At 47.4% G+C, this 20,674-nt stretch overlaps 1 protein-coding gene and 1 pseudogene across 2 annotated transcripts in view; one reads left to right on the forward strand and one right to left on the reverse strand.

Annotated features, from left to right (window-relative positions):
• Positions 1 to 1,201, reverse strand: part of MGST2 (microsomal glutathione S-transferase 2) — a gene marked incomplete at both ends in the record, with an annotated part of 31,131 nt that extends 29,930 nt beyond the window's left edge. Inside the window, 1 exon segment of the mRNA XM_079710099.1 lies at positions 1,144 to 1,201. Coding sequence (XP_079566225.1) covers positions 1,144 to 1,201 — 58 coding nt within the window.
• Positions 1,202 to 16,652: 15,451 nt separating this feature from the next.
• The window catches only part of LOC307057073 (transmembrane 9 superfamily member 1-like), a 75,096-nt pseudogene continuing 71,074 nt past the window's right edge, over positions 16,653 to 20,674 (forward strand). The window contains exon 1 of the transcript in view: positions 16,653 to 16,697. The product of the transcript in view is annotated as a transmembrane 9 superfamily member 1-like (transcript). The remainder of the gene's footprint in view (positions 16,698 to 20,674) is intronic.

Here is a 20,674-nt window from a genome sequence, read left to right on the forward strand (position 1 = left end):
ATCCTGCTTTACTCCAGAAAAGACGGTAAATCAAACCACAAAACATGTGTTTTAAGGTATAATGTTTTCATAAATTCACAAAACAGACTGGCTAGCAAGTCTGCCATTGAGTGTGCGTGCAGACTCTTTATCTGTCCTAAACCGTGGTGCCTCCGTGCTTGGGGCTGAGAAGTCCGCTTCTCTGCCCCGTTTCCTGGTACAAGCACACTGGGAAAATAAAGAAATACGTGTTCTTGGGGCTTCCCTGGTGGCGCAGTGGTTGAGAGTCCGCCTGCCGATGCAGGGGACACGGGTTCGTGCCCCGGTCCGGGAAGATCCCACGTGCCGCGGAGCGGGTGGGTCCGTGAGCCATGGCCGCTGAGCCTGCACGTCCGGAGCCTGTGCTCCGCAACGGGAGAGGCCACAACAGTGAGAGGCCCGCGTACCGCAAAACAAAAAGAAAATACTTGTTCTTGATAAGAAGTCTTGCTCACCAGGGCTCAGACCCTTTTCCCCATTTTGCATGTTAAGGAAGCATGTGCCTAAGATAACATGAATTGAGCAAAAGTGACCCCAGAGGAGAAGAAGCCTCTGTTTAACCAGGCAATCAGGATACTGAATAATCCTAGTGGGAAGGCACTTTAAAATTTAGAATGAACTACTTAATCTGAAGCTCATATTTTTTCAGGAGGATTTTTTTTAACCTGATAATCATACCTGCCATACCCAGCTTATTTAAGAAACACACAGTAATTTAAAGATCAGGGTTCAAGAAATCACAGCCATGATTTATAAGCAGGTACAATGTTACCTTTGGAACACTCCAGCTTAATATTTATAGCCCGCTTCCCCCAGGTTACCGCATTTCTAATGCTCACTCGAACTGGGCTGTGGGTTGTAACTACAGGTGATGCAGAATCTCTGGGCTCAAAGGCCCACCTCATCCCCACTGGAAGAACTAACCCCTGGAATATTCCAAATCTCTGCCTGTCCCCAGGGAAGGGGGCACCGATGACCCTGAGCACAGCGTGCTCTGCAAAGCCCACGGACCACCAGCAAGTGAGTAGAAATCCCAAAACGCTCCCTCCCTCCCTCGGCACCCCCCAACACACACAGACACACACACACACACACAGACACACACACACAGCCCGGGACGCTTACTTTGCTGACAGGCAGAGAGCACGGCGAGAGCAGCCAGCAAGATCGAATTCCCGGCCATTTTTCATGTGGAAAGTTCTGGTTCACGGGACTATTCGCAGAAATCGAGGGGAAGATAACAGAGGCACTTTCGACTTGGCAAGGCTGACCCTCCTTATAAGGCGAACAGAGCAGAGAAAGGAGAGAAAAAAAAAAGGAGGCTCAAGCGGCTGTGTGACCTTTGCTCCGGAACAGGAATCAGAGAGGCAGGCGGGTCCAGGCTGTCAGTCAAAGATCTTCACCTGGATGGGGCACAGCTTCCCCCACCTGCTTCAGATCTCCTGGAGCTCCGGCCTGCGGGGTTAGCCCTCCAGCCTCAGCACCTGCTGCTAACCCATCTCAGCCAATTCGAAAACAATTCCCTCTCCTTCTCTTCCAAAGTCTGGACTCCTTAGTCCCCTGCCTGGCTTTCCAAGGCCTTGATGAGACCTTTCCTACCTCCCATGGGAAAAGAGAGGCGATGGAAGATTTTATTTAACCCCACTGAGATTAACATGCTAATTTAAGCCGATTCTAACTTTATTCCCTAGTAAATGGAAGATCTAGGATTTGAACCCGTGTCCAGCATATTCCAACAGTGCCCTAAGCCCCCCGCCAGGCTTCCTCCCACTGTCACCCCAACTCTCCCATCATCGTGGTGACCATAAATTTTTTTAGTTGAGGTATAATTCACATATAGCATTGTCTTCGTTTCAGATGTACAACATAATGACTTGATATATGTATATATTGCAAAATGAGCACCACAATAAGTTTAGGTTAACACCCACCACCTCACATAATTACAGTTTTTTTCTTGTGCTGAGAACTTTTTTTTTTTTTTTTTTTTTTGCGGTACGCGGGCCTCTCACTGTTGTGGCCTCTCCCGTTGCGGAGCGCAGGCTCCGGACGCGCAGGCTCAGCGGCCATGGCTCACGGGCCCAGCCGCTCCGTGGCATGTGGGATCTTCCCGGAACGGGGCACGAACCCGTGTCCCCTGCATCGGCAGGCGGACTCTCAACCACTGCGCCACCAGGGAAGCCCATTTCTGAATAATTTTGCTGATAGATGAAAAGATATATATATATATATATATATATATATATATAAAACTATAGACATGTTCTCTCAGACCAACTGCATCCCCCTTAATTATTCCCTGACTTCACCCCTGTCCCTCCAAAAAACGACAGCTTGTTGTCCTGGTTTCCACTGGCACTACGGCAAGACGTCTCTGCTGCCAACAGGCCTGGCCGCAGAGAGACAGAAAACACACCGCCTGCCCGAGGATGCCCAGAAACCATCAGTGATCACAATTATCAAGGACCATAATACTCCTGATTGAAAACGAGCCCAGAAAAGGGTTTCCACCTGCCTGGTGTTTGTTTCATTCTCTTGCTGGAAGCCCTGACCAATTGAAAACACCTTAACAACGCAGCAATTGTTTAAACAAAGCTCAGATTAACCAAACTTGAGAAATTATGCCCCAGCCTACATGTTGCAAAAATTCAGGGAATTGCAGCAGTCCTGCAGAACATTTTCTCCCCCTTCAGAAGCTGGAGCACTTTGCTCTGTGACCCTGGGTGTGGAAATCAAGCTACAGAGTGCTAAGGCATTTCCTACACTGGGGAGCCCTTTGCCCTGGGATGGGCAGGGCACAGGGCAGAGGATTACAGTAGGTTACACCAAGCCTCAGGCAGAAACTGACAGTCATCCAACACCAGGAATGTCCCATCCAGGCTCAAAGGCAGAGACAAAAGGGGAGCAGAAAGGAGAGGAAGCTAAAGATCAGTCCCCAGGGTAGTGTAGTGAGAAGAGCACAAGCTTTGAGCTAGTGATCTAGGCTCACGTCCCTGTATGGTGTGGGCGAGTCGCTAAACATCCCCTGACCTGTTTTCTCAAAGGGAAATCATAGGACCAACCACACAGGGTCCGTCTGATGACAATGAAATAACATGCGGGAAGCAAACAGCACAGCACGTGGCACATGGCAGGGCGTCCACGAGGTCTCTCTGCCACCCCCTCCATGCCCTCAGGCCTAGTGAACGCAGAAGAGACAAGATCTATTTGTCAGGAAGGGCCCGGTACAAAGCAGCGATGATCACAGGATGCCGTTATAATTTCCCAGAAGAATGGAAAGAGAGCACTTGAATTGCTTCAGAACGGCTCTGGACAGTAATAGGTCTGAACCTGAGTTGTCTTCAGTGTGCATAAGGCTTGGGAGAGGATAACGTAAAGCAGGATCTAGAGACCGGGGAGGGGAATTAGAACTTCTCGTCGACAAGCCCCCGCACACGCAGCCCTACACACACACACACACACACACATGTGCACCCATACATAAACACACTTGTACAGATTCACACACATTCCTACACACTCACATTCTCATACACACTAACACACACATATATTCACACACACACACACACACACGCTACCCTCATGTCTCCAAAGGGGATTTGTAAACTGAATGTTTGGACCTCAAGGCACATATTCTCACAAAAATAACATTATAAATGGTGGCCATGTTCTCAGGTGGCTTCACGGTAAAGAAAATTGTAACCCATAAGTGAGATAACATGCTGCATATTGGCATTTGAGCAACAACGAGAGGAACTAACACTTCATTTGCCTCTTCTGTTTAATCATTAGTACATTTTTTTAAACCGAATAGTATTTGAAATGAAGCACTTTTAAAAGAGGGCTGTTGGCAAAAACTCCCTGCCCGCCCCCATGGAGAGAAGCCAGGCTCCCTGTGGGCCATGCTCAGAGCTGGATTCATATATACTTGCTGGGACCACAGCAGCAGGAGGCAGGAGGACCCTGGGCCCAGAGGGCTGAGACACCCTGGATGGGCCTCAGTCTGACGGGCGCTCTGATGTCCACCACCCCAGCTCCCAATTCCACTCAACAGAAGGGAAGTTTCGAGCACTGTGCCAGGCCCCATGCAGAAATGTCTCAACTAATCTGCCTAATCAACAATGAAGCACATGTTTTATTCCCATTGTTCAGATGGAGAAACGGAGGCTCAGGGGTTAGTGACTGGCCCAAGGTCAGTACAGCCCAGCCCTGCTGCTCCCAAAGCCTTTGTGCTTAACTTTGGCTGTACACTGGAATCACCTGGGGGTCATTAAAAATACTGGCGCTTAGCTTTCCCCACCAAAAGCAATTCTGACTTAATTGATCTCAGGTTCTACCCAGGCACCTGAACTTTTTAAAAACTCCCCGGATGATTCTAGTGCACAGCCAAGGTAGAGAACCACCGTCTTAACCAGTGTTTCTCAGTGTGGTCCTCACCACCTGCCACCATCACCTGAGGTGATATAAACACGCAGATTTCTAGGCCTCATTCAGGATCCGTTTTTGAACATCAGTTTCATGTTGGTTAAGCATCCACAGGCTCATACAACTCACACAACACTGCTCTAAAGTTGTAAATTATTCTCATTTTACAGGTAAGGACACTGAGACCCAGAGAGCTTTGGGAAGCTGGTCTAGTCACTCCATCTCACTGCTTCCCAAAGAGGAACGAACACACACCATCTTGGGGTGCGGTTGGGGGAATGAACCAGCTGGTGGAAGCCAAAGTGGGTGTCCTTGGAGCCCGGGAAGGAAGAGGAAAGGGTATGGAAGTTTCTGCAGTGGCAGGGGGGAAGAGGTGAGGGTGGGAGGAACGGGATCGTGGGGGCCTCAGGGTGCAGCCCGGGAGAAATGGAGGGAGATTTCCACGGCAGGACTTTGAGGGGGTGCCTGGGTGGAGGAAGGAGGAAAAGACAGACACAGGAGAGAAATCGAGGCTGAGGTGGGGGAGAAGCGGTGCTCCGAGTTCTCAGCAGAGAGCAGTCTGGCTGGAGCCGGTGTCTCAGCTAATTCCTCCTCAGGTCCCCCAGTACTTGCCCGCTAACTGGTTTTGATGTCCATCGAGACTTGGCAGTTCTCACTTTAGAATCACCAAAGGCGCTTTTGAAATAGACACGAATTTAACTGAGAAATCTCTTGGATTTTGTGACATCAGCACGGCCAGCTACTGCCTCCGAAAACGTACTGAGATTTCTACACACGAAAGGAAGAGAGCTCGCCTTCTCTGAACTAAAACACGACGTTTCTCTTTGGCTTGTCCTTAAGGCGTAAATGTTAGTTCGTCTCTCGTGCGTTGCCTGGTTCCTTCACTAGGCATCCCATCCTATGTAGGCGGGACAGAAATCTAGCATGCAGAGGGTGCAGTGTGATTGGGCTACTTCAGAAAAAAGTGGGGGACTGTGGCTTCCCCTCCTGTCTCTCTGGGGCTTGTTAAAGCAAAGGAAAGGGCAGCTATTCCCGCTCTTGATGAGAAAACACAAAAGGTCGCAGATTAAGAGCAAACAGTTAAAAGCAGCTCGGCCTTTGAAATGTGGCACTAAATCCGCCACGGGGCTGACACGCCAAACCATGGTAATTGCCTCACAGCCCAGCCTGGGCCAACATGACTCACCAGACACCCATCTATCAGATCGAAGGTCCAGTCAGGTCCTGCAGAAGAAGAAATATAACAAAATAAATTAGGAGCTTGGGATTAACAGACACACACTACTATATATAAAATAGATAAATGACAAGGACCTACTGTATAGCACAGGGAACTATATTCAATACCTTGTAATAACCTATAATGGAAAAGAATCTGAACAAGAATATATCTGTATATACATATATATATATATATACACATACCTACATACATATATATAGTATACATATTTCTGGGTAACTGGCCACGTCCAATTCACAAGCCTGTCCCCGAGTTAATATCCCTAAAGCCTGTGTCTATAATTGTTTAGGAGTGATGGGTGAGCGGTATGCTTGTATTTTGTAGATAATCCAGATCTTGTGTTTTGTCTGTATTCACCAGCCATCCCCATGCAGTCAGATGGCCACAAGCATGGGGTTGCTACTTTTAAACTGGAAAGAAGAGACTCTGAGGTTAACAGGATATTATCTCTCTAATGGAAGAGAAAGACACCTCTCACGGTAGTCAGCTGCCACAGGGTCCCACATACTAGTGGATCACCCCCAAACAGGAAAACCCTAGCGGGACACGAACCTAGGCATGAAGGCCTCTGACTGCTTTGTTCTGCTACTTTAGCAAGAGGATAAGGAATTTCAAAGATTGGATGCCTGGTTTTCACTTTCCTTTTCTCTTCCTTTCTTTCTTCTTGTTTATCCCTCTTGCTTTACCTTAGATTGTGTTTGGTTCTTGCCTTTGTTTCTGGGACTTCGTTAGCAAAGCATCCTCAGGATTTCGGTCTCTGGCAGTTTCTGGGACCAGAATTTTAGACAAAACAGCTTCCTCCTCCCTCTGCGTCTCCCACCTCCATGAGCTGATTTCCCATCTTCTTCTCAGAGGATCCATCGGCTTATCATCTCTTCTCATCCCTGATTTGCCTTCAGAAGATTCTGAGCCGACACACATTCAGAGCTGGGAGTCGTAGCTGAAACTTTGTCCTTTCCATCGAGAGAAGTTATATTTCGTCAAACCACTAGGGGGAGTAAATCCCAGGGTTACCAGAAATGAGGGATTCAGCAACCTTGGGAGGAAGCTGGCGCGTCACCATGGGCCAGCCTCCCGGCTCAGTTAAACTTCCTCCTCCAGCTTTCCAGATGCCCTGAGAATGCACATCAGCAAAACTGGAACAAGTCAGTTAACAGAAACTGTTTGCCAGAATCATTTCTAAAGGATGCCCTAAAAATGTCAGGTTTTCAGAAATCAACATATTGACACTTGCCAGCAAGAGCTTGTGATAGGAACAAAACCCACTGGTGCGGGCTTCCCTGGTGGCGCAGTGGTTGAGAGTCCGCCTGCCAATGCAGGGGATGCGGGTTCGTGCCCCGGTCTGGGAAGATCCCACATGCCGCGGAGCGGCTGGACCCGTGAGCCATGGCCGCTGAGCCTGCGCGTCTGGAGCCTGTGCTCCACATCGGGAGAGGCCACAACAGTGAGAGGCCCGCATACCGCAACAACAACAACAACAACAAAAACCCCACTGGTGCTTAAATGTAAAATGACCAGAATTTAACCCTTAGCCCTGACCCACTCAAAACTAGACACAAGCCAAACACAGACTCTGCCCTAAAGGCTTACATTCCATTGAGAAACGGTCCAAAACAGGACGCAACACGTCACATTTGGCATCCCTGCAGGAGGTAGTCAGTAATGAGAGGTGAGAAAAGACAAAAGAAGTCCCATTTGGTGGACAAGCAGCCAAGAGAGGAGATTGCATCTTTTGGTAAATATTATGAGGAATCAAATACCACATCTTGGACTTTGATCCTTCAATGTACCTCTGGCTTCTAGAATAGTTTAGTAAAATTTTAAAGTACTCTGCAAAGTACTTTACATAAATTCTTTGTAGAGGAGCAGGTCAAAGAGCCGAGCAGGGTCTGGAAGGATTCTCAGGATCAGGCAGAGAGTCTGGCTGATAAAACATCAGAGAACGGGGCTTTCACCCACCCATGCAGTGAGAGCCCCGCTTCATAGCGACAGAGGAAAATCTAAAGCAAGGAAAGGAAGGAATGTGTAGATTCTCAAGAATACACGTGGGTTTGCCTGGTGGCGCAGTGGTTGAGAGTCCGCCTGCCGATGCAGGGGACACGGGTTCGAGCCCTGGTCTGGGAAGATCCCACATGCCGCGGAGCAACTAGGCCCGTGTCACAACTACTGAGCCTGCGCGTCTGGAGCCTGTGCTCTGCAGCCACTCGATAGTGAGAGGCCCGCGCATTGCGATGAAGAGTGGCCCCCGCTTGCTGCAGCTAGAGAAAGCCCTCGCACAGAAACGAAGACCCAACACAGCCAAAAATAAATAATAAATAAATTTAAAAAAAAAGAATACACATAAGTAGTATTTGTCCGTTCATTCATTCATTCCCAAATGCGTTGAGCACCTAACACCCGCCAAGCTCTTTGCTAAGTACTGAGATACGGGGCTGAGCAAGATGACAGCATCACGCTCTGGTGGAGTTTACAGAGGCTTGAGGACAAGCATTAACAGGGCTTCCCAAGGCTAATTAATTCACCATCACTGTGATGAATGTTGTTAAGTGCGTAGTCTTTGATGCCATAGGAGCATGCATCAGCGGACTAACCTAGTCTGGGAGGCCAGAGGAGCCTTCACAAAAGTGATGTTTTAGCTGAGGACTGATAATAAAGGGTGAGCCAGATGAGTGCTGTGCAGGTGTGTGTGTCGAGGGTGGATAGGCAGGACAAAAGGGAATGTTCCAGGCTGAGGAACAGCAGTAAAAAGGCCTGAATAGGGAAAGGCCCTGGCATGGTTCAGAGGATGCTGAGAGAAGTCTAGCCTTGGCTGTTACATAAAGACCTGGGAGAGGGTGGCATCTGGTGAGCCAGGGCCAGTCCACGCAGGGCGATGGCAGGAATGCTTACTTGAGACCAGAGCTTCTCGACCGAGACGATTTTGCCTCCCTCCCCTCCAGGGGCCTTTTTACTTGTCACAACTGGGAGTAGGCTGCTACTGGCATCTGGTGAGTAGAGACCAGGGATGCTGCTAAATGTCCTACACTGCACAGGGCAGCCCCACAGCAAAGAATTCTCCCACTCAAGATGTCAACGATGCTGCAGAGGAAAAGCCCTATTTTAGAATGAGGATCAGGAACCATGCAGGGGTTTTAGGCTGGGAGGTTTGGCAATGAGATTTGTTTCAAAAAGATCACTCTGACTTCGGTGTGGACTGATGGGGGAGAACTATTAGTGCAGATCTAAAGCGATCTGTTGAGAAGATCTACTGTGGTCTGGGCAAGAGAACATGTGGCCCAGCCTTGGGGAATGTCAGTGTGAATGGAGAAAAGTGAATGGATAAGAAAGATACTTAAAAGAATAAATCAGTGGGATTGGGTGACAGATTGTGGTGAGTATCTTAGCCCATGCTCTTGAAAGCAGCAAAGCCCGAGGCAAGGCTTAAATGCTGATGCTTTACTTGGACGGCCCAGTGCCAGGACAGCAAGAGTGAGGGAAAGGGAAGTAAGGCAGAATGACTGGAAGCAGTGCGTTTCCACCCAGACCACTGCTCCAGATAAGCTGTGATGAGACACAGCTAGTCACTGAACAGGCACCCAGCCAGCCACCCAGGATATCTTTGGATGGGGTGCTGGAGTAACTGCACCTTAGAACAGTCCACTGGAGAGAGGAAGGAGAATACTGCTTCTATCTCCCATCTCTCACTGGTCAAAGTTTCCCCCGTGGCAGTTTTAAAACATATCTTCAAATTCTCCCATTAAAACACATCTGCAAATTTCTCCCATCGTGAGATGGGAACTGTATCCTCTATCGTGAATCTGGACCGGCCTGAGAACACAGCAGAAGTGATGCTGTAGGAATTCCAAGGCTAGGTCCTAAAAAGCCATGCGGGTTCTGCCTTGCTCACTGGAGCACCTGTGCTTGGAGTCCTTGGCTGTCCTGTAAGGAGTCACTGTGCTGGGATGAAGCCCAGGCCACACAGAGAGCCCAGGTGAAGGGGCTCTGCTTCATAGCTCCAACCACAGACCCTGTCAACAGCCAGCACGCACTGCCGGCCCTGGGAGTGAAGATGCTTTCGGATGATTCTATCGCACGAGCATCGGTTCACTCATAGCCGTGAGTCACCAGCTCCGGCTTCAGACGTCAAGGAACAGAGACAGGCCAGTCCTATGGTGCCCTACGGACCCACATAATCCACGAGCCTAATTAAATGATTGTTTTAAGCCCCTGAACTTTGGGGTAATTTGTCACCCCCAAAGTCACTGGCACACCCTTGTCACAGGTTAATGACTCAGCCTTCTGGTTTGCATCATTTGGCCTGACCTCACCCCAAACCCTGCCATGTGGCACTTCAGACAGGAGCCAGGGACACCAGCAGTATGGCTGGGGGTCCTCAGATGGCAGCTTACAGATACCCCACAGGGAGTCGGCCAACCACAGTGGAACCTAGGTAGAGCATGTGGCAGAGGATTCAGGAGAGACACAAGGTCAAGGCGTCAGGCACGGTGTGCTAATATGTCTGATACAGGGGTGAGGCAGCAGGAAGGCAGGAGTTAAGGACTCTCGCATTTCTGGTTTCTGACTTGAGCAACCAGGTAGATTCATGATTTTAATTGAAATCATTAGTGCAATTTACTGAGCGAGGAACTGGATAAAAGGAGGGGGCTTGGGCTTCCCTGGTGATGCAGTGGTTGAGAGTCCGCCTGCCAATGCAGGGGACGCGGGTTCGTGCCCCGGTCCGGGAAGATCCCACATGCCGCGGAGCGGCTGGGCCCGTGAGCCATGGCCGCTGAGCCTGTGCGTCTGGAGCCTGTGCTCCGCAACGGGAGAGGCCACAACAGTGAGAGGCCCGCGTACCGCAAAAAAAAAAAAAAAAAGGAGGGGGCTCAGTTCGAGGTACCTGTGTGTGCATTGGATATGGCAAGAGGTAGGAGCCCAGAACACCCAAGAGGCTCAAAGCCATTGATCTTAAGACTCTAGGGCCCCAAGAGGGCTTAAGAGCCTGTCCCTGAATCTCCTTTCATGTGCGATGAATATTTTCCAGGTCTCTGGTTGGGACCCTTGTCCGGTTGAATTATGTATTGCAAGGCTAGTGTGTTAGAGAAGGCAAAGGGAGCCTCCAGGAAAGAACGGGGCATCTGCAAGAGCTGCCATATATAAACCCATGCCCTATATCCCAGTGCTGGCAGGAGAGGTACCATCAGGTTTACTTATTATTATTTTTTTAATGTGCGGGGGAAATAGTTTAGTTACCTTTAATACGTTGGAACCCTTTCTCAGCACGCAGCGCCCCTCTTTCTCTTCCCTCTCACTTTTTAACTCACATTGCAAATGTTCTGTATATGCAAGCTGTTAGCCTGTTTTGCACTGCATGTTTAGACAATTGGTGCTTTTGACTGATGTTCTTGTCAATGTCACTTTAGTTCACGGATTTATAATATCCCTAGGCCTGGAGGAGATCTCAAAAAGAAATAATGCAGAACAATCACCAGTGCCTGGATGCCTGAGGTGATGGGAGCCTGCCACCTCCTGTCCCTTACCACAGGTAGGCAGGATCCTCTTCCGAAACAAGAAGTCAAGGTCGGGTCTAAGGACAGGTCTGAGCTACTCTGATTCCTGTGAGGGCAGAGCCTAGGGGTCTCCCAGTCCCAGCTGGGACTCCCGGGACCCGCTCCCTGCTGCTCTCCCAACACACAGTTTCAGGTTCTTCCAGACCCCGTTCCCTCAACCCCTCCGCTAAACTTAAAAAGGCCGTGCCTGCAGCAGTAATAACTTTTGATTATTTACAAAATCGTGTCGGGGCGGGGAGGGGGTACAGAATACAAGGAGGAATGAAGAAAAGGAGGGAAGAAGCATTCACGGAGGCACCACCTTCCTGTTCTGGGGGGCTTTATCACAATGAATCCTTACAAAATCCTGTTGGTATTAGTCACCCATATTTTTTACATGAAGAAACTGAGGCACAAAGAGATTCATCAACGTGCCCAAGATTGTGCAACTAATAAGATTCAAAGCCAGAGTCCATTTTTCACTCCAGTCCAGGGCTCTTTGCATCATCCCTTTCTTCCCTAGAGTCTTTGTATCCACCCCTCTATTACTCTTTTATTTTTTTTTTAACATCTTTATTGGAGTATAATTGCTTTACCATGGTGTGTTAGTTTCTGATCTATAACAAAGTGAATCAGTCATACATATACATATGTCCCCATATCCCCTCCCTCTTTCATCTCCCTCCCACCCTCCCTATCCCACCCGTCCAGGCAGCCGCAAAGCACCGAGCTGATCTCCCTGCGCCCCGAGGCTGCTTCCCACCCCTCTATTACTCTTAAAGAACAGAAAGCATTTCTCTGGTTGTCGGGAGACCGGGCTGTGGGCACAAGAACCACTGTACCTCTCCCTGCGCGCCACCAGATGGCGCCGTGAGAGGCTAAAGTCCTGCTGCTTTTTACCGGCGCCCTTGGCGAGACAGACAAGCGTGGGGTGGAACAGCTGCAGGGAGAGTGTCAAAACAGAGTTCTATTTAGGAAAGCGGAGCCTTCTGCCCGGCCCTGTTTCCCACCGGGATCCTTGGTTGGCTCTCCACAGACTATAAATGAATTTGCTTTTTTCTTCCTTCCCCATCCTACTGCTAACCCACATCTCGATTCTATTTTCTCTCCAACTCTGACACCAGGGCACGAGTCCCACCCACATCAGGGAATAGTGTGTCCTGAAGAGAGAGGTCAGCAGGCAGGCTGGGTGGTGCGGAGTCGGGGCCTGCAGCCGGTCCCCAGAGCGACTGGTGGGCCATTTCCCACACAGACCCTTCCCACCCGTGGACCATCACAGAGTTCCCACGACCCCCACCCCCCACCCCCCAAATCTAAAGGACCTATCTTAGTCTGCTTGGCTGCCATAACAAAGTATCACAGTTCTGGGGGCTGGAAGGCCAAGGCCAAGGTGAAGACAGTTTGTTTCCTTCTGAGGCCTCTCTCTGTGGCTTGCTGTGTCCTCACATGGCCATTTCCCTGTGTGAGCATCCCAGATCTCTCTGTGTGTCCTATTCTCCTCCTCTTAGAAGGACACAAGCCAGATTGGACTAGAGCACATACAAGCAGTCTCATTTTATTTTGTGTGTGCATTACTATTCTTTTTTTTTAAATTGAAGTATAGTGATTTACAGTATGGTGTTCATTTCAGGTGTTCAGCAAAGTGATTTGGTTACATTTTTTTGGTCAGATTCATTTTCCATGATAAGTTATTACAAAATACTGAATATAGTTCCCTGTGCCATACCGTAAATCCTGTTGCTTGTCTATTTGATGTATAATAGTTTATATCTGTCAATTCCATACTCCTAATTTATCCGTCCCCTCACATTCTTTTTGTAACCACAAGTTTGCTTTCTGTCTGTGAGTCTGTATGTTTTGTATATAGATTCGTATTTTTTTTTAGATTCCGTGTAAGTGATATCATACACTATTTGTCTTTCTCTGACTGACTAACTTCACTAAGTGTGATCATCTTTAGGTCCATCCATGTTGCTGCAAATGGCATTATATCATTCTTTTTTATGGCCGAGTAATACTCCATTATATATATGTGCCACATCTTCTTTATCCATTCCTCTGTTGATGGATATTTAGGTTGCTTCCATGTCTTGGCTATTGTACATAGGGTTGCTGTGAACATTGGGGTGCATGAGTCTTTTCAAATTAGAGTTTTCATCTTTTCTTTTTTTAGTTTTCTAAGGAACCTCCATGCTGTTTTCCACAGTCAGCCTCATTTTATTCTAATTGCCTCTTTAAAGGTCCTATCTCCAAATACAGTCACATTCTGAGGTTCTGGAGATTAGGGCTTCAATAATATGACTTTGTGAGGGGATACAATTCAGTCCATAACAGGATCCGATCACTAATGTTTAAACATCCTGAGGAGAGGGCAGAATTTTTGTGCTTAAGTTTAGCCCCAAGAGGTCACAGGAAAAGTCATAGGTCACAATGTGCTCATGAACTTCATCAAGTGTGTGATGTTAAGGATAAACATAGCTGAAATAATCCAAGTAACTGCAAAATGGCCCATCGTGGGGCTCACATGGTAACCCTGATGGATCTGGTTTGGGGTCTCTAACCGATGAACTAACTAGAACATCAGCAAGTGTCTACTTCCCTTTGAAAAGCGGTTTCCCCTCATCTCTCTCTTTTGAACACCCCCAAATGCAGTGCACTCCCAGAGCCCACAGAACTCCCTCCTGCCCTGGGGTTTGTCTACCTGGGAGACAGTTCTTGGATGGAAACCTGGATCTATCCGACACACGCTGGGTGGCTGTAGGGATGGCATAGTCGTCCCCAGGTTGAAAGATTAGGCCAGGAGGTCTGTTGAATCTTGGAATGTCCCCAAGCCAGGCTACATGGAGCCTCAGTTAGAAGAAATTCATAGAGAATTAAGAAATCCCAAAGAGGTCGTCTCTTCCCCAAGGGAGAACTGTGGAGGAAAGACAAGAGAAATGCCTAATTAGAAAATAAGGAAGGCAGCTCCCGTTTGACAGTGGCCAACATGACCAGAGGCTGAGGGCTGGGTTGCCCTCAGCTGGAGAATGATTGTGTGGTCATTTGACAGCTATGGATCTCCATCACCTTCTTGTTCTCAGACTGCTCTTCTTCCCCTCAGAGGGAAAACTAACACTACTTTGATAACCTAAGTAATTCTCAACCCAGCCCCTACTCAGCCCTCTTAAGGGTTTCTTGCCTTCTTCAAGACCTCAGATTTCTGTACTCACGTGTTACATCATGGTGCAGTAGAGTTATATGATGCTGGAGCCACGAGTGCATATATGCAATAGTTGTGAGTCCAGCCACATGTGGTTTGGGCAGATGTATCTCAGGCAGGGAAGGCAAATCTGTATCCAGGATGAGTGTCTATTTTAGTGAGAACAAACTATTGCAGGGCACTGATCCCCGCGGGCTATATCATCTCATCTTGGCTCTGAACATTCCTACCGTGGTCACCTGTCACCCAGTGACTTTGGTCCTGGGCCCTGGTGATGCTGTCTCCATCTTTGTCTCCAACCTAAGGCTGGTAGAGCTCCATGCTACTGCTAAGCTTCAGGTTGCCTCTCCGGCGACCTGGACTTCTCAGTCTGACCATCACTTACAGAACCAATTCCCTGTATCAGATTCCCACTCTTTTAAACACTTAGTTTCTTTTTGCCTGGTTGGACCCAGACTGACAACAGCCCACTTGAAGTTTGAGTTCATAAAGCTAAAGAGAGACCAATCAGCAGAGCATGTGATTGTTCCCAGTAGCCTTCAGCTTTCTTCAGGTGTAGCCAGAGAATAGGCAGAGAGTTGGATCTAAGTAGCACTGGAGTCTTGCCAAGAAAAACGATGGAAGGAAGAACTGAAGATGATTTTAAGAATGACCCAAAGACTCTCGGCTGGGTTAAGAGATAAGTGAGGTTATGAAAGGGTGCACAGCAATGCAAAGATGGGAAAGCCAATGGGTTAAAACTCCATGTGTGCTTGATCACTTTTTGAGCAGAGGTGCTACAGGGAGTGAGCCGAAAGGGTATGCAAGGGTAATCAGGGATTAGGATGCTTGAAATCAAACTTTTGGAAGAGATGCAGCAATTGATAAGACCATGAGAGTGAGTGGCTGAGACAGGCTGGAGGACAAGATCAATGGAAATGAGGAGATGATGGATTACTGTTGAGTGGATTATCTACATGGATATTGAAGACCCACCCTAAGACCTCTAAAGGATCTGGGTCTCTCCTCTCTTGTTTAAACCTTGGAGAGTGGGGCTCCAGCTTGTTCTCTCCCTCACCATGACCCTCGATGGTGGCCACGGTTACTCTCGTTCCCCAAGCCCCACTAGCACAAAGTTGTGATGTGTAACAGACATTTACCAACTATTCGCAGATAAAAGAGGAGACATAGCAGAGCGTAAGGCTAGAAATAACTTAAAACTGAACATCATCTGTGAAGTCTTAGAGTCCTTAATAGGAATTTCTCAAGGACCAGTTTTCCCCTTGGGTCCTGACTCTGCCAGTTTTGTTCAGGTCGCCTCTCTCTACAGAGACCCTTCTCTACCTTGCTTCCTCTCTGGGACATCTGGTCCCCCAAACTCCCTTTATTGCAAGCTTCCGGGATAATGCTCTTAAATTCACATACAGGGAACACACATTCAGTGGTGCAGTCCTTTCACAACCCTTGCCACCACGGGGGTCCCACCTTTTATTTCCGTAAGGCCTGTCAAGGTATTTTCCTAAAGAAAAGAGCCATCAACCTCTAAGAGGAATTCTGCCGCTTCCCCAAAATACAAAGTTGCATACAAAGGCATGGCATTATTCTAATAAAGCAAATTTTTCACTTTCCTGTTATTACCCAAGTTAAAGTGACATCATGCAAACCACAGTGTTTAAAATCTGAAAAGCACTTTTCTAATTCAAATATAAGAGGAGAGAAATTGTATGTACAATCGCATAACCCAGTCTAATAAGGAGATGATCCAAGAACCAAAGATACATTTGTCTGCAAGGCCCCAGGGATGCAGACTTGGGGAAAGTGGGTTGTGACTAAATGCAGTGCTCAGTTGAATGCATGCTTAAATTAATGAATGAAATGTGCAGAGTTGTATATGACATCATGACTTATAATAACAAATATACGTTTGGTCTTCTGGCATAGAGCTCCTAAAACCCTTGGAATTTCCTTAAGTGATAAGAGAATGGGAGCATCTTTTGTTATAATATCTAGTCTTTGGCCTTGGTTCCTGAAATAGCTCCAGAGCCATTGGAGCTATTGGTGACCTATTGGAGGTTGGTGACCTTCCGGGTTGGTGAACATATGGCGGTGCAGGGAGAATGGCTCCATGCCCCTTCCTATATACTTTGCCCTATGCATCTTTTCCATCTGGCTGCTCCTGACATACCTTTTTATAATAAACTGGTAACCTAGTAAGTAAACTGTTTTCCTGAGTTCTGTGAGCTGCTCTAGCAGATTAATGGAACTGGAGGAGGAGATCGTGGGAACCTCCGACCTACAGTTGGTAGGTCAAAAGCACAGGTGACAATCTGGACTTGCGATTGGCATCTGGGGATGGGGACAGTCTTGTGGGACTGAGCCCTTACCTGTGGAATCTGATGCCAGCTCTAGGTAGGGAGTGTCAGAACTGAACTAAATTGTAGGACACCCAGCTGGTGTTGCAGAATTGGTCAGCATGGGAATAAGCCCACATCTTGTGTCGGAAGTGTGAAAGTAGAGAACCACAGGAACAGGTTTTCCTTTACAGTGTAACACAAGGAGGTGCTTGGTAGGCACTTTTTAGCCATCTCAATAAAAAACATTTCAGAATTGCGGTGGAACCCAAGTGGGGAATAAGAAGGGGATGAAAGGGAATAAGAAAATGGATAAAACAAGTGTGACTCTCTTTTTCTAGAAGCTAAATGTGAAAAGGAGAACAACAGTGTAGTAGCCACTTAGTTCCAGCACTTCTCAGGATCCATACTCTGCTCTGCAGTTTAGTTATTTTACACTCATGGTATCTTGAGGAGACTCTAACAAAGGGCACCTCCCAAGCATCCAGTTCTTTACATCTCCCCCCCAATATGCCTAGAGCAGTGCCAACTATGCCCTTTCCTGAGTGAATATTTTGATAAGAGTCTTGGGGAGAGAAGTAAAAAGGACAGGCCTGCTAAAGTGAAAAGAAGAGGAAAGAGATGTGCTATGGGCTGAATTGTACGTCCCCCAAATCCATATGTGGAAGCACTAACCCCCCAGTGTGACTAAATTTGGAGATAGGCCCTCTAAGTAGGCAACTAGGTTAAGTGAGGTCATAAGGGTGGGGCCCTAATCCAATAGGACTTGTGTCCTCATAAGAAGAGGAAGAGACAGGAGGAGCTGATAGGCCCAGAGGTAAGGCCATGTGAGGACACAAGAGCAGGTGGCTGTCTGCAAGCCAGGAAGAAAGGCCTCACCAGAAACCAACCCTGCCAGCATCTTGATCTTCAACTTCAAGCCTCCAGGTTCATGAGAAAATTCATCTCAGTTGTTTAAGTCACCCAGCCTGTGGTATGGTTGTTATGGCAGCCCAAGCAGACTAACACAGGGAAAAAAATTAATAATAATAAATATAAATAATAATAAGGGGGGGAGGTTTGTCTAGGATGCTGAACCTAGATTTCTTTTCATAATTTTGCAAAGGCCTGGCTCTAGTGGTGTAAAGGGAGAGGGAAACGGGGAGGGGAGGGCTGTGACAGTGGCGGATTTGTCACACAAGACACTGGCTCTCACCTGGCCAGCCCACGCACCTCCCCAGTCCCCTTTTGCTGTTCCCCATTCCCTGGATCTCTGGGGCTGGCTGTCAGACTACGGCAAATACTCTGCCTCCAGCAAAAGCAATTGTTTGAGTTGGGAGCCCTCTGCCTTCACCTTGGGTCACTTTATAGACCTCTCAAAGGTTTGCTTAGTTTTTAAACATCCCAGTTTAGATAACTAAAGTTCCGTGGTGGGAGGTGTGGGTTTTGTTCTTTTGGGACTTCCCTGGTGGCGCAGTGGTTTAGAATCCGCCTGCCAATGCAGGGGACACGGGTTCGAACCCTGGTCCGGGAAGATCCCACATGCTGCGGAGTAACTAAGCCCGTGAGCCACAACCACTGAGCCTGCTCTCTAGAGCCCACGAGCCACAACTGCTGAGCCTGCATACCACAGCTACTGAAGCCCACACGCCTAGAGCCTGTGCTCCACAACAAGAGAAGCCACAGCAATGAGAAGCCCGCGCGCTGCAACGAAGAGCAGCCCCCGCTCGCCGCAACTAGAGAAGGCCTGCACGCAGCAACGAAGACCCAACACAGCCAAAAATATAAATAAATAAATAAATAAATAAATAAACAAATGTATAGAGTCTTTCCTGTGGTTATCGACCCATTGAGAGCCACTCTGCAGCCAAAGGCCTCGCTGTGCTCCAGGGAATGCCTGGGATTAGGGAGGATTCCGCAAGAGGCTTGAAGAGCCGCACGCGGGCGTGGGGACGTTGCATCTCTCTTTGCAAGCACATAATGGACCCAAAGTGGTGGATCGCTCAGAAATTCGTTCCCCCCTCCTTTCATTTCTAACCTTAGTGGGAGTACTGCATTAATTACTTAAACAGTTGAGCGACTCAGAGGCTTCTTTTCAGCTGCAACGCTCACGTGGCTGCCTCTTTTATGGCCGGCAGGTCCCTGATGCCAAGGGTGGGCGAAGGAGGGAGGCCTTGCTAGGAGCACTTGTTTAAACAAGGCCAATTTCCAGCCTACTTTGCATGCAAATACTTACAAGAGCATCCCGGCTTGTTCCTTAAAATTAGATGGATATGGAGGGATATGGCTTGGTTCGTTTCCAATCTTTTCCTCTTATGGCTAAAACTAGTTTCTCCAGGTCATCCTTTGGTTTTGTTGTGTTGAGAGTTTATATCACAAGGAAAATTACTTTGTTCTTCAGGACCAACAGTTTAAAATGGGAACCATTTAATGTATTTTGGGGTGGGGGGGCGGTTTGTTTGGTTGGGTGGGTGGGGTTTTTTTGGCAGCGAGGAGGCTTCTGGGCGTGGAGTTTTAACTGGACTGCCAGGGTATTCCCGGGAGCCATTTAATGCTGTTCTTGTTTTAAATTTATTTAGAATAGTGTCTTTTAAATGGGTCTCTTAAAACCATTTGCCTTGGAAATGTTATGTTTATGTGCACAATTCCAGGCTCCCTGGGCTTCTTTCTTCATCATCGGGGTATCTTGCTTGCAGAGACCTGCAGGAGGTAAATGTGGTCTTAGCATTTCTGTGTCTGGTCAGGTGCCTGCCATGCACACGGTAAGCACTCACTAAATCATTTCCTTGGTGAATTATTTATGGTGTGGTTGCATTAATCTTTTATCTTAGACTAATTCACACTCTAAAATGTTGGTTTGGCCATTTTTGTAAATCATTTTCACAAATAGGTGTTTCCTCTGGATTCATTGGGTTATTAGCAATTCAACCAAAAAGTGTTACCATGTGCTAGATGATGTTCTTCTCTGGTTAACTTAGTTTTTTTTATTAATTTAATATCCATGAATGTTACCAAGATTGCCAGTCTACATATAGTTCTTCTGGTAACAATTCTCAAACTCTAAAGGATGGTGAAAAAAGCACAGCTTTGTTGTTGTTGTCGGTTTTTTTTTTTTTGGTCTCTGGAGCTCAAAAAGATTTTTCTGGTTGAAATGAAAGATGGTAAGCAGTCCTATTTACAGTAGCCAAGATATGGAAGGAACCTAATTGTCCATCAACAGATGAATGGATAAAGAAAATGTTGTACATGTACACAATGGAATATTACTCAGCCATAAAAAAGGATGAAATAATGCCATTTGCAACAACATGGATGGACCCAGAGATTACCATACTAAGTGAAGCAACTCAGAAAGAGAAAAACAAATATCATATATCACTTTTATGTGGAATCTAAAAAATAAAACAAACTAGTGAATATAACAAACAAGAAACAGACTCACAGGGCTTCCCTGGTGGCGCAGTGGTTGAGAATCTGCTTGCTAATGCAGGGGACACGGGTTCGAGCCCTGGTCTGGGAAGATCCCACATGCCGCGGAGCAACTAGGCCCGTGAGCCACAACTACTGAGCCTGCGTGTCTGGAGCCTGTGCTCCGCAACAAGAGAGGCCGCAATAGTGAGAGGTCCACGCACTGCGATGAAGAGTGGCCCCTGCTTGCCACAACTAGAGAAAGCCCTCACACAGAAACGAAGACCCAACACAGCCAAAAATAAATAAATTAAAAAAAAAAAAAAAAAGAAACAGACTCAAGATATAGAGACAAACTAATGGTTACCACTGGGGAGAGGGAGGGGAGAGGCAACATAAGGATAAGGGATTAAGAGGTACAAACTACTATGTATAAAATAAACAAGGGTACTTTGTACAGCACAGGGGAAACAGCCAATATTTTATAACTATAAATAGAACATAACCTTTAAAATTGTGAATCACTGTGTTTTATGCCTAA

This window comes from Hyperoodon ampullatus, assembly GCF_949752795.1.
Source record: "Hyperoodon ampullatus genome assembly, chromosome: 1".
Classification (NCBI taxonomy): domain Eukaryota; kingdom Metazoa; phylum Chordata; class Mammalia; order Artiodactyla; family Ziphiidae; genus Hyperoodon; species Hyperoodon ampullatus.